Below are 13,092 nucleotides of genomic sequence, written 5' to 3' on the forward strand. Positions count from 1 at the left end.
TGGGGGGGTCGGCAGATCGTGGGGGGAGGGTCGGCAGATCGTGGGGGGGGGGGATTGGAGATCGCAAGGTGGGATCATGGCAGGTAGGCTTGCTGGGCTTGGAGGAAACACTCCTGTTCCTCCTAGCCCACAAGCAATGCAATAAAGACACTTACCTGCTGAGCTGGGCCTTCTCGCCTCCTCTTACGTAGTGTCAATCAGAAGGCCCGAGAATCCCAGCCCCAGTAGTTAAAAATAAAAAACCTATTAAAATGGAAGCCCGCAGCCTCCTTAAAAGATTTTACTGACCGACCCGCCTCCTGAGAGCGGGCTGGTCGCCGACCCTCCAACCCATCTCCGTTAAAACCGGAATCGGGCAGGTTGGAGGCAGATTGGGGTTGGGTTTTACATTTTTACCTTCCCGTATTTTTGTTTTAAGGCTACAAAGTAGAAGATTCCAGGAAAAAGTTCCCACTTACCACTGATGGCATATTCTTTGAGCCTGGTGGGATGAGAACCCGGAGGTCAGGTTTCCGGTTGTTCATTCCCAAATTCATGGGAGGGGGTGACTTGGTTGGCATGTTCTTGTTCATGGTGCCAGGCGAGACCAGCAGACCTGGCGAATTGCGGGGATTTCCATACCCATTTCCTGTTGCATAGAAGATTTAACATAAGCAAATACATATTTAATATACAACTCAAAAATCATTTCAAATGAGGAATTAGAGATCAGCACCTAAACTTTAATGGGGAAAAATACAAGAAATATATTCAAAAATAATGACAGCCACAAATATGTCACACCTTTTTTGTCATCTCTTTTAATTTCCACAAGTCTTTTTAAACCCTTTGGATGTGTTAGGAAACTGTTTCAATGGAGCGCACCAATGAAATGCTATTTGTCTCTCTGCATTATCAGCATCTGAACACTTCACACTTAAAAATCTTTGAATCAAAACCATCAGGACAGTTATTTTAAAGGAATCAATTTTATTCATAGTTCTAAGAAGTAGGTTAATGAATGACTGTCCCATCAATTCCCCTTTAAAAAAAAATGAGTTACTAAAATTTATCAACAACTTTTGGGAATATTTTTGTTTGAACTGATGACATCAGCAGCAGGTAATTTGGATGATCTACTGCCAGATACACGAGGGAGCAGAATTAATGTGCATAGTTAAAATGGAAACATTGACACATTAATGATTATATTTCCCAGGGTAATTCAGCACCTTTACACCTTCCAGGCTTACTAACCCCTCAGGACCAGTAACATCTGACGAGGACATCAGAACTCAATGTTTAAACAAAAATAGTCCAGAAACAAACAAAAATGAATAAAAGGACATTAATGTTAATTCTTTACTAATACAAAGTCAGTTCCAGAAAGGAAGTGATATCATCTCCGCTAGATTAGCTGGCTTGATATGATAAACGATTCTAAAGGTGTGAAAACAGTAACTGCATCACTCTGCACTGACTGGCACAAAGAAAATTAAAACTTTCCGAGAAATGCAGGCACAAGTTGCCACATGGGGTTATGATACAGTGGCTATAACAGTGACCTGGCTTAAACATGGGCAGGAATGAGAACTAAACATTCCTGGCTACACTGCATTCAGGAAGGATAAGGAAGGAAAAAAGACAGGATGGGGGTTGCAGTATTGATTAAGGATAATATTACAGTTCGACAGAGGGACGATATTCTAGAAGGTTCAAAGACTTAATCTATTTAGTTAGAGTTAAGAACCAGAAAAGGAGCTATTACATTGCCGGGTGTTTATTATAGACCCCCCAAATAGGAGGAGCAAATCTGTTGACAAATTTCAGAGAAATGTAAGAATGATACAGCAGTAAAAGTAGGGGACTTCAATTACCCTAATATGGACTGGGAAAAAAACAATGTAAAGGGCGAGGAGGGTGAAGAATTCCTAAAATGTGTACAGGAGAACTTTCTTAATCAGTATGTTTCTAGCCCAACAAGGAAGGAAGCAGTGCTGGATCTAGTTCTAGGGAATGAAGTAGGGCAAGTGGAGTGTGTTTCAGTGGGAGAACATCTGGGTAACAGTGATCATAATATAATTAGATTTCAAGTAGTTATGGAAAGGGACAAAGAAAAATCAAAGGTGAAAATACCCAACTGGAAGAATGCCAATTTCAGTGATTTGAGAAGGGATCTAGCACAGGTGAACTGGAAAAAAAGACTGGGCAAGAAAACAGTAAAGAAAAATGGCAGGCCTTCAAGGCGGAGATAGTTCAGGTACAAACCAAGCATATTCCCAAAAGGAGGAAAGATGGGGCATCCAAGGCTGGAGCTCCCTCATTGATGACAAAGGAAATAGAGGTTAAAATAAAACAGGAAAAAGAGGTTTATGACAAATATCAGGTATAGAATATAATAGAAAGTTAGGCAGAATACAGAGAGTGCAGGGGGAAATTGAAAAAGGGTATAAGAAGCGCAAAGAGAAAAAAAGTAAAATGATAGTTAAAGGAAGGGTGGAGCCTAGAGACAAAGAAGGAAATCTTCTTGTGGCGGCAGCAGGCATGACTGAGGTACCGAATGAGTATTTTGCATCTGTCTTCACAAAAGATGAGCAAGAAGTTAATGTCACATTAGAGGGGGAGGGAGTAGAGATATTGGATAGGATAAAAATAATTAGAAAGGAGGTGCTAAATAGGTTGACATCATTCAAAGTTAACAAGTCACCGTGTCCAGATGGGATGCTTTCTCAATTGCTGAGGGAAGTTGGGGTGGAGATAGCAGAAGCTCTGACCACAATCTTTCAATCCTCCTTGGATATGGGAGTGGTGCAAGAGGACTGGAGGAATGCAAATGTTAAACCCCTATTCAAAAAAGGGGAGAGGGTTAAACCTGGTAACTACAGGCTAATCTGGCTAACGTCAACGGTGGGGAAACTACTAGAGACCACTGTCAAGGACAAAATTAATTCTCACTTGGAAAAGCATGGGTTAATAAGGGACAGCCTGCATGGATTTGTTAAAGGCAAATCGTGTCTGACTAACCTGATTGAGTCCTTTGATGAAGTATCAGAGAGGGTTGATGAAGGCAGTGCAGTAGATGTTGTAAATATGGATTTTCAAAAGGCATTTGATAAAGTTCCATATAACAGACTTATTCAGAAAATAGAAGCACATGGGATTAAAGGGACGGTGGTAACTTGGGTACGTAATTGGCTAAGGGATAAGAGGCAGAGAGTGGTGGTGAATGGATGTTTTTCTGATAAGAGAGAAGTAAACAATGAGGTCCCCCTGTTGGGTCAGTATTAGGATCATTGCTTTTCTTGATATATATATATATAAATGACTTGGACTTTTTTTTATTCGTTCATGGGATGTGGGCGTCGCTGGCGAGGCCAGCTTTTATTGCCCATCCCTAATTGTCCTTGAGAAGGTGGTGGTGAGCCGCCTTCTTGAACCGCTGCAGTCCGTGTGGTGAAGGTTCTCCCACAGTGCTGTTAGGAAGGGAGTTCCAGGATTTTGACCCAGCGACGATGAAGGAACGGCGATATATTTCCAAGTCGGGATGGTGTGAGACTTGGAGGGAAACGTGCAGGTGGTGTCGTTCCCATGTGCCTGCTGCTCTTGTCCTTCTAGGTGGTAGAGGTTGCGGGTTTGTGAGATGCTGACGAAGAAGCCTTGGCGAGTTGCTGCAGTGCATCCTGTGGATGGTACACACGGCAGCCACAGTGCACCAGTGGTGAAGGGAGTGAATGTTTAGGGTGGTGGATGGGGTGCCAATCAAGCGGGCTGTTTTGTCCTGGATGGTGTCAAGCTTCTTGAGTGTTGTTGGAGCTGCACACATTCAGGTAAGTGGAAAGTATTCCATCATACTCCTGGCCTTGTGCTTTGTAGATGGTGGAAAGGCTTTGGGGAGTCAGGAGGTGAGTCACTCGCCACAGAATACCCAGCCTCTGACCTGCTCTTGTAGCCACAGTATTTATATGGCTGGTCCAGTTAAGTTTCTGGTCCATGGTGACCCCCAGGATGTTGATGGTAGGGGATTCGGTGATGGTAATGCCGTTGAATGTCAAGGGGAGGTGGTTAGACTCTCTCTTGTTGGAGATGGTCATTGCCTGGCACTTGTCTGGCGCGAATGTTACTTGCCACTTATCAGCCCAAGCCTGGATGTTGTCCAGGTCTTACTGCATGCGGGCACGGACAGCTTCATTATCTGAGGGGTTTGAATGCAACTGAACACTGTGCAATCATCAGCGAACATCCCCGTTTCTGACCTTATGATGGAGGGAAGGTCATTGATGAAGCAGCTGAAGATGGTTGGGCCTAGGACACTGCCCTGAGGAACTCCTGCAACAATATCCTGGGGCTGAGATGATTGGCCTCCAACAACCGCTACCATATTCCTTTGTGCTATGTATGACTCCAGCCACTGGAGAGTTTTCCCCCTGATTCCCATTGACTTCAATTTTACTAGGGCTGCTTGGTGCCACACTCGGTCAAATGCTGCCTTGATGTCAAGGGCAGTCACTCTCACCTCACCTCTGGAATTCAGCTCTTTTGTCCATGTTTGGACCAAGGCTATAATGAGATCTGGTGCCGTGTGGTCCTGGCGGAACCCAAACTGAGCATCGGTGAGCAGGTTATTGGTGAGTAAGTGCCGCTTGATAGTACTGTCGATGACACCTTCCAACACTTTGCTGATGATTGAGAGTAGACTGATGGGGCGGTAATTGGCCGGATTGGATTTGTCCTGCTTTTTGTGGACAGGACATACCTGGGCAATTTTCCACATTGTCGGGTAGATGCCAGTGTTGTAGCTGTACTGGAACAGCTTGGCTAGAGGCTCGGCTAGTTCCAGAGCACAAGTCTTCAGCACTACAGCCAGGATGTTGTCGGGGCCCATAGCCTTTGCCGTATCCAGTGGGTAGAGGGAGTACAATTTCAAAGTTGCGGATGATACACAACGTGGCAACGTAGTATGTAGTGAGCAGGATAGTAGCAGGCTTCAGGAAGACATAGACAGACTGGTGAAATGGCAGATATATGGCAGATGCAATTTAATGTGGATAAGTGTGAAGTGATGCACTTTGGGAAGAACAGCATGGAGAGGTAGTATAATCTAAACGGTACTATTTTGAGGGAGGTGCAAGAGCAGAGAGACCTGGGGTGCATATTCACAAATCTTTGAAGGTGGTAGGGCAAGTTGATAAGGCGGTTAAGAAAGCATGTGGGATACTTGGCTTTATAAATAGGGGCACTGAATACAAAAACAAGGAAGTCATGCTAAACCTTTACAGATCACTGGTTAGGCCTCAGCTGGAGTATTGTGTACAATTCTGGGTACCACACTTTATGAAGGATGTCAAGGCCTTGGAGAGGGTACTGAGGAGGTTTACTAGGATGATACCAGGGATGAGGAACTTCAGTTATGTGGAGAGATTGGAGAAGCTGGGATTGTTCTCCTTGGAGCAGAGAAGGTTAAGGGGAGAGCTGATAGGGATATTCAAAATAATGAAGGGTTTTGATAGAGAAAATAGGGAGAAACTGTAAACCTGTTTCCTCTGGCAAGTCGGTCCGTAACCAGAGGTGATAGAATTAGAATAATTGGCAAAAGAACTAGAGAGGAAATGAGGAGAAATGTTTTCACACAGAGGGCTGTTAAGATCTGGAATGCACTACCTAAAAGGTGGAGGAGGCAAATTCCATGGGAACCTTCAAAAGGCAATTGGACTTGTACTTGAAGCAGACTAATTTGCAGGGTTATGGGGAAAAAGCTGGGGTGTCGGACTAAATTGGTCAGCTCTTTCAAAGAGCCGGCACAGGCATGATGGGCCGAATGGCCTGCTTCTGTGCTGTAAAATTCCATGATTTTATTCTAAATCCATCCAAAAGTTTAAAAGAAATGGGTTTTGAAACTGTAGTTATTTGTTGAAGGCCAATACGAGTTCAGAAAGAATGACCATTTCAAATTATGCATCAATGATGTGTTTAATAGGGACTGGCTCTGAACTTAAGTAACTGGACCATTAAAGGCACCAAATAATTTGATATTTGTGTACAAAGTTTCATCCTGCACTTTCAGGATAGCTTTCCATTAGAACTTCAGAGACCACTAAATGAGCATTTCTGAATTCAGTAACTTAATTCAAGACTATGAATATATGTTCTTATGTTCTTATAATTCCCTGAAAGTGCAAGTGCAGGTAAAGCCATGAAAATGCCAACAACAATTTGGGTTTAATATAGAGTGACATAGAGTACAACAGCAAGGATGTAATGATAAATTTGTACTAGGCAATGACTAAGCCACAGTTAGAGTGCTGTGTGCAATTCTATGTCAATTATATAAAGTATTTTGAAGGCATAGAAAGCACACAGTGCAGATTCACCAGGATGATGCCAGTGATGGGAAACTATAGGTATGAGGAGAGACTTGAGAAACTGAGATTATTTCCATTGAAGAAGAGAAGGCTAAGAAGGGATTTAATTGTTTTTTTTTAAATTATGAAGGATTTTGAAAGAGAAAGATTATTTCCTCTGGTTAGGGAGAAAACTTAAAATTGTCACTAAGAGTGAGGACACAGGTTAGGGAAAACTTCTTTATGCAGAGCATTGTTGGAGTATAGAACACTTTGTTGCAGGGAGTAGTTGCGCAGACACATCTTTTAAGAGAAAAGTGTATAAATATTTGAAGCAAAGGAAGATGCAGGCCAATGGGGAGAGAGTAGGGCAGTGGGAATGCTTTAGCAATGGGCTAAATGTCCTCCTTCTGTGCTATAACCTCTATGATTCTATGGTAAACTATGACATGTTGGAATTGGGGTGCTTCTGAAGAACCATCCAGTACAATAGTTGATCAGCCATTCGCATATTATAATCATGCAATTGAAAGTCTACCAGCCCTACTACACTACTCTGTTCTCAAGCAATGTAGAGCTCTGCTCATCTCTGCTTAAATGCATGTTCAGAGCTCCAATCAGGATACCAGTTACATCTTTAAATTAGTGAAGCGCCAACTTTCATGGTGCTGCCGGTGTGAAGCCAACGTGGTCTGAGATGACTGCCTCGTGGTAGCTATACTACCATTTTTGTTGCATGTTGTCCTAAAAATGAGGTATAACTGGACCATTAAAGGCACCAAATAATTTGATATTTGTGTACAAAGTTTCATCCTGCACTTTCAGGATAGCTTTCCATTAGAACTTCAGAGACTACTAAATGAGCATTTCTGAATTCAGCAACTTAATTCAAGACTATCCAGCCTTCTTGGCATAACAATATTCATAAAGGACACTCAGCACACATAGTTGTGGATTGTGAACCAATTATGTAGAAACCCTTCATAAAATTAAAAGAAAATAAATGAAAAATGCGTGCATGTGGTTGATTACAAAGAATTTTTTTGCATACAACCAACTATGCAAACCGCATCCTTCTTACTCAGAATACTGCGGCCTGCTTTGAGGCCTAGTGCCCCTCCTCTAGATAATCCATGAAACAGAATATCTTAGTTAGATCTAGGAACAGAGAGCTTTCCAAAGCTTTTAATGTACAGATTAAAACTTTCCTCCTCAGCTAGTTTAAAATTATGGAGGATCATGAAAATTACAATCTGTGACGCATTCGTAAGCATAGTACTAGAATTCGTTACCCACTAAAAAGGACAAAAATTATATATCTAAACTAGACATACTTCCGGACAATATATTACAAGAAGATGAGAAGCACATGTTTTTTTATGTAAATTTAGCTCTTGCTGCTGCGTAGTTGCATTTTCTGCATGATGTTAATGAATGCACTTTTTAAAAGAAAGTTTATTTGTAAACTATTATTTTAATCTCAAATTCTTTATTTAATAATTGTACTTAATTTAATATTACATAGTACAAGACTTTATTCATTTGTTAGAATTGATGATTGGTTGGACTGAATAACAGTTCATAACAATTAATTTAGCTCCAAAAATGTGGTTTGTGCACAAGTTGCAAATGCAAAAGTCCTGATGTGAAATCAGGAAACTATTAAGGATAAACCTCAGTGTGAAGTTCATTCAATGGCAATACCAATCTGTTGACTCAACTTGGTCTAAACAATGCCTTTGATAGGTTGAAGCCTGAAGCCTTCGGTCACCAACAGTTTCTACAGCTGCCAGAGGCAGAGCGCACAAGCTGTACATTATGAATTAAGGGCATGTGGGCTCCCCAATAGCTCAGAGAGTTTATCCAATAGAAAGTGGAGCTAAACAGACCAGGAAGGTCATCAGTTTTGAACCCTGCACTGTGCTAGCTAGCTGATCTCAATGGTGTGGTGCTCCAATTGGCTTTAGCATCCCAAGGTTAGGAAAGGGAAAAAAAAAATCCTGGTTGCTATCTAACAACTCACACTGAAAGTTTGTGTGTGTGTGTGTGTGTGAGAGAGTGAGTGAGTGAGTGAGTGAGTGAGTGAGTGAGTGAGTGAGTGAGTGAGCGTGGCCATCAGGTGACAGGATGAGGCTCGGCTGTGATGCCTGATTGAATAACCTGCTAAGACTCACTGTCAAGGCTCACGTATGAATGATGATGGCCAGTTGGCTGAAATAGGGAGGGCAACTGGCATTTGTGGAACCATAGCCCAGCAAGGAATTAATGCCTTCAGGAAAAGAGAGAAGAAAACTGGTAGAGAAAAACTGAATAAAAACAAATGAATCAAGGACACAAGATAGGTTTCATTATGAGTATAATGCAAATGTAGCAAGACCTTAGCGGAGCTCTGCATAAAGCATGATGCAATGCTTTAATAAATTTTATAAGCTGTTGCAAAAGTCAGTGGTTGTACAAGGTCTCTATCTGAAAAGAAAACCTGAAGTTAAATCTAATACATCGAGATTCAACTACTGACTCATAATCTGGGACTCTTAGTTCCACACAGATCACAGATGTTAGTCATTGTATATAGTATAGTTGGCTACTAATTAAAATGCAGTTTCAGAAAAGTATAGAGCAGTGATTTTAATTGAAACCAAGTACAGTATTTATGTTTATAAATGCCCTAAATTATAAGCATGAGTTGCACTTAAATGTAAATTAGTGCACTTGAAGTTTATGGTTATTAAAGGGACTTTATACCTAAAATGTTAATCAAGGAATATAGGGTGTGGTCTATACAAATTTGTGGCTTATAGGAAGGAAATTATGCAGTTCTCATGAACTCAGTTAGAAACTACATTATTTGAACAACTCAATTCAGTAAAAGTAACAGTCCTATATAGACAGTCACAAAATAATCAGTGTTAAAAGGTTTTCCCTGTTAATATTTTTTTTACCATTATTGCTGGCCACAAAAACAACAGTAAAATTGTAATACTTTTTCAGAATGAATGTCTGCTAACCTTGTATAAGCCATGCTTCTTGAAGAGGGACAGCATTACTCAGTATTAAGTCTTTATAGTAAAGTCTGATTAGTAATTAATTATGTGAAGTGCTTTCAGATGTGGCAAGGCATTATATAAATTGCAAGTATTATTACAAATGTAGCACCCAAAACTACAACATCCATAAGTGTGATTTACAAATAATGGATTTAATAAGATAATATATAAAAATCTAATAGCTTTGATATGCTGGCAAAGGCTCCTCTGCTTACGTAGCATTGTATTAACTTTGTAAGAGTGTAGCGATACGGGGTGGGGAAATGGCATCAATAAAACAATGAACGGTTTGTTTTAATAAACACTTAGGGAATGTGTAATAGTCTGAAAAACAAACCACTAAATAAGTTGTGTTCAGTCACAGGGAACTAATTGTAGCAGAGCCCACATGCTTTTAAGATGGCTAAATCTTGCTGTGCCAGAGCGGTAGGATGTGGGTTTGAAGTCATAATTCCTCACACAGTGAGTTTCTGATCTTCCCTGTTCCGCAGTAGGGAGGTGACAAGAAGAGTCCAGGCACATCCCTATGGAGTGGAAGGAAAAAGTAAGAGGGAGACGACTCATGCTATGCTAATCTTGTATGTATCCCAGATATCCAGAGTGGCAGTAGCAGTGGCCCAGGAGTGTGTTGTCTTACTACCCTTGCATCCATAAAAATTACGTAATAAGGGAGAAATCAAAAACACTGAATTTTTTTTAGAAGGACAAATGTACAATTGGCACAATTTTGAAGGGGGTGCGGGAACAGGGAGACCTGGGGGTCCACATACCCAAATCTGTGAGGTGGAAGGATAAGTTGATCAGGCTGTTAAAAAAGCATACGGGATCGTGGGCTTTATAAACAGACTATAGACTATAACTTGGTGTTGTAAAATTGTTTACAATTTATAAACAGAGGCAAGGAAGTTATGCTAAACCATTACAAATCACTGATTAGGCCTCAGCTGTGTACTGTGTACAATTCTGGGCACCACACTTTAGGAAGGATGTCAAGGCCTTAGAGTGGGTGCAGAGGAGATTTACTAGAATGGTACTAGGGATGAGATACTTCAGTTATGTGGAGAGACTAGAAAAGTTGGGATTGTTCTCCTTAGAGCAGATAAGGTTAAGAGGATATTTAATAGAGGTATTCAAAATTATGAAGGGTTTTGATAGAGTAAATAAGGAGAAAATGTTTCCTCTGATGGGAGGGTCAGTAACCAGAGGACACAGATTAAGGTAATTGGCAAAATAACCCAAGGGGAGAGAAGGAGACATTTTTTACGTAGCGCATTGTTATGATCTGGAATGCACTGCCTGAAAGGATAGTGGAAGCAGATTCAATAGTAACTTTCAAAAGGGAATTTGATATATACTTGAAAAGGAAATATTTGCAGGGCTGTGGAGATAGACCAGGGGAGTGGGACTAAATGGATAGCTTTTTCAAAGAGCCGACACAGGTACAATGGGTCGAATGGCCTCCATCTGTGCTGTATGATTCTATGATTCTAACAAAGCTTGACCTCGATCTTGTAACAGTTCACAAGAAACAATAGGGGTAATTTTAACCTAACCCGCCCAATGGAAAACCAACAGGATACAATGAGTCTCCGCCCTCTTCTCCTCGCTGTAGCACCTGGGAAATTAGCTCAGACTAAGTTCATAATGTTGAAGAATTGTCTTAAAAATCAAAATTTTATATGAAATGAACTCCAGTAATTAATTTGTGTGAACTGCAACAGTCTGCTAGTCTTTTGTTTCTGCTTAATGGATGTGTGGATATCAAGGCAGATTTTGCAGAGGCACAGGGAGGTAAGCATTTGAAGAAAAGCACACAACTAATTTTGTGGTCATGTTGGAATGCCTTCTCTCTCTCTCTCCCACAAAATGCAGGCGTGAGGATATGGCATCTCAGCTCAAGAGAGGGAGATGGACAATTTTGAAGCAGATAGAAAATAACTATATTGACTAGTGATTGAAAAGGTATGTGTGTTTAAGACAAATTTTCAGATAACCTCATGCCCAGATCAAAAAATTTCTTTCATAGAAACAGTTTCCAAGACTGCAACAACCCATCCAAAATTGCACTTTTGTACCTAATTTTTAAGTTCAAAATTCACAAAGTAGTTTTACGTGTTCCTGGTGACTATTCCTGTCAAGCTAAATCTCCAAATTTACGATCACATAATGAGAAAGTAGTCATTACAATAATGAAATATATTTATGTACAGAACCCATCGCAAGAAATAGTGGGGGGGGGGGGGGAAATTCGATAAGGGTCCGTTTTGGGCGGTATTAGCGCAATGCTGTACCACCCCGCGCCTGACAGACCCTGCGCAGGCAGGATGCAAGTTTGGACCCAAGGGAGCACTTACCTGCAATCAGCATTCCTTACCAGGCCTTGCACATGGAATCAATGCAATTTGCACTATCTACCACCAAAGGGAGCGCAATCTCTTAAAGGGAGGACATTTCTTAGAAATCTCTTAAAGGTAGCTGGTACCTGTTATTTGCTGAAAATAACAATCAACTGTCTACATGGAGTCTGAACAGAGATCAGACATCGCACATGTAAAACACAGATGCAGATCCCATCCCTATGTTTACACACTGATGAGTTATGTTAAAACATTGAATAAAGGTTGCGCACTACTAAATCCCACATCCTCCAATCTGCGCACCAGACCTCTCCAATCTGCCGATCTGAGTTGGTACCAGGCCTGCGAGGGTGCATACACCAAGGTTCTCTGCTGATGCACTAGAGACCTTGGGTGCAAGAGGAGGACAGAAGGAGGGACATCCTATATTCGCAGGGGAGGGGGAGGCCCTCCAGACATATACTCAAAAGGCAGTGGGAGGCAGCGGGGGACAAAGTCAATGCCAGGCGCACAGCATCATGAACATAGATGCAGTTCTGGAAGAAGTTCAATGCTTTGACATGAGTGGGCAAGGTGAGTGAGGTCAACTGTCAAACGGGTCTCCTACCAATTGCTGCACGCACTACACCCCCCATCCCCCACGTCAACAAACTCTTTCCATCAGTACTCAACTCTTCCATTCAGATGCTTCCTCTCACCCTTACACATTACCACTGTTTCAAGCCGCCCACCCACAACTCACAGGCCACACACATTGCTATTCAACCATGACAGGAACATCACCCAGGCACACGTCCCGCTTTCTTGCAGGAGAAGGTGGCGCATAACAAGAGGCAGCAAGTGGCAGTGGCATTTAGCCCCTTGAGCCTGTTCCACCATTCAATGAGATCATGGTGGACCTGTGACCTAACTCCATATACCCGTCTTAGCCCCATATTGCTTAATACCCTTGGTTCACAGAAATCTATCAATCTCAGATTTAACATTCACAAGTGAGCCAGCTTCATCTGCCGTCTGTGGAAGAGCATTCCAAACGTCTCCCACCCTTTGCATGTAGAAGCATTTCCTAACTTCACTCCTGCACGACCTGGCTCTAAATATTAGGCTATGCCCCCACGTCCTAGTATTCAAGTGTGGGAGACCTCCAAAAACAGTTACAATTGTCTTGGCAGCCAGAGGCAATAATCCAGCCACTAACCTGTAAATCCTGCATGGTCCTTTTAAATAACGCTGGTGGGGGGTCGTCCAGGCACTCTAAGACATGTTCAGATGGTCAGGATTAAGACTGTGCGTTGAGTTGAGCGTTAAGTCCCAAAATGGTGTCTCACTTTAAATCAGCATTGCACACTGATTGAAGCCATTTTCTCCCTA

The 13,092-nt window shown here is 41.8% G+C and overlaps 1 protein-coding gene across 11 annotated transcripts in view; it reads right to left on the reverse strand.

Annotated features, from left to right (window-relative positions):
- Window positions 1-13,092, reverse strand: part of mef2cb (myocyte enhancer factor 2cb) — a 211,589-nt gene that overhangs the window by 18,009 nt on the left and 180,488 nt on the right. For all 11 annotated transcript variants that reach the window (XM_067982816.1, XM_067982822.1, XM_067982820.1 and 8 more), the window contains one exon: window positions 459-628. In XM_067982816.1, coding sequence (XP_067838917.1) covers window positions 459-628 — 170 coding nt within the window. The remainder of the gene's footprint in view (window positions 1-458; window positions 629-13,092) is intronic.

Source organism: Heptranchias perlo, chromosome 4, assembly GCF_035084215.1.
Source record: "Heptranchias perlo isolate sHepPer1 chromosome 4, sHepPer1.hap1, whole genome shotgun sequence".
Classification (NCBI taxonomy): domain Eukaryota; kingdom Metazoa; phylum Chordata; class Chondrichthyes; order Hexanchiformes; family Hexanchidae; genus Heptranchias; species Heptranchias perlo.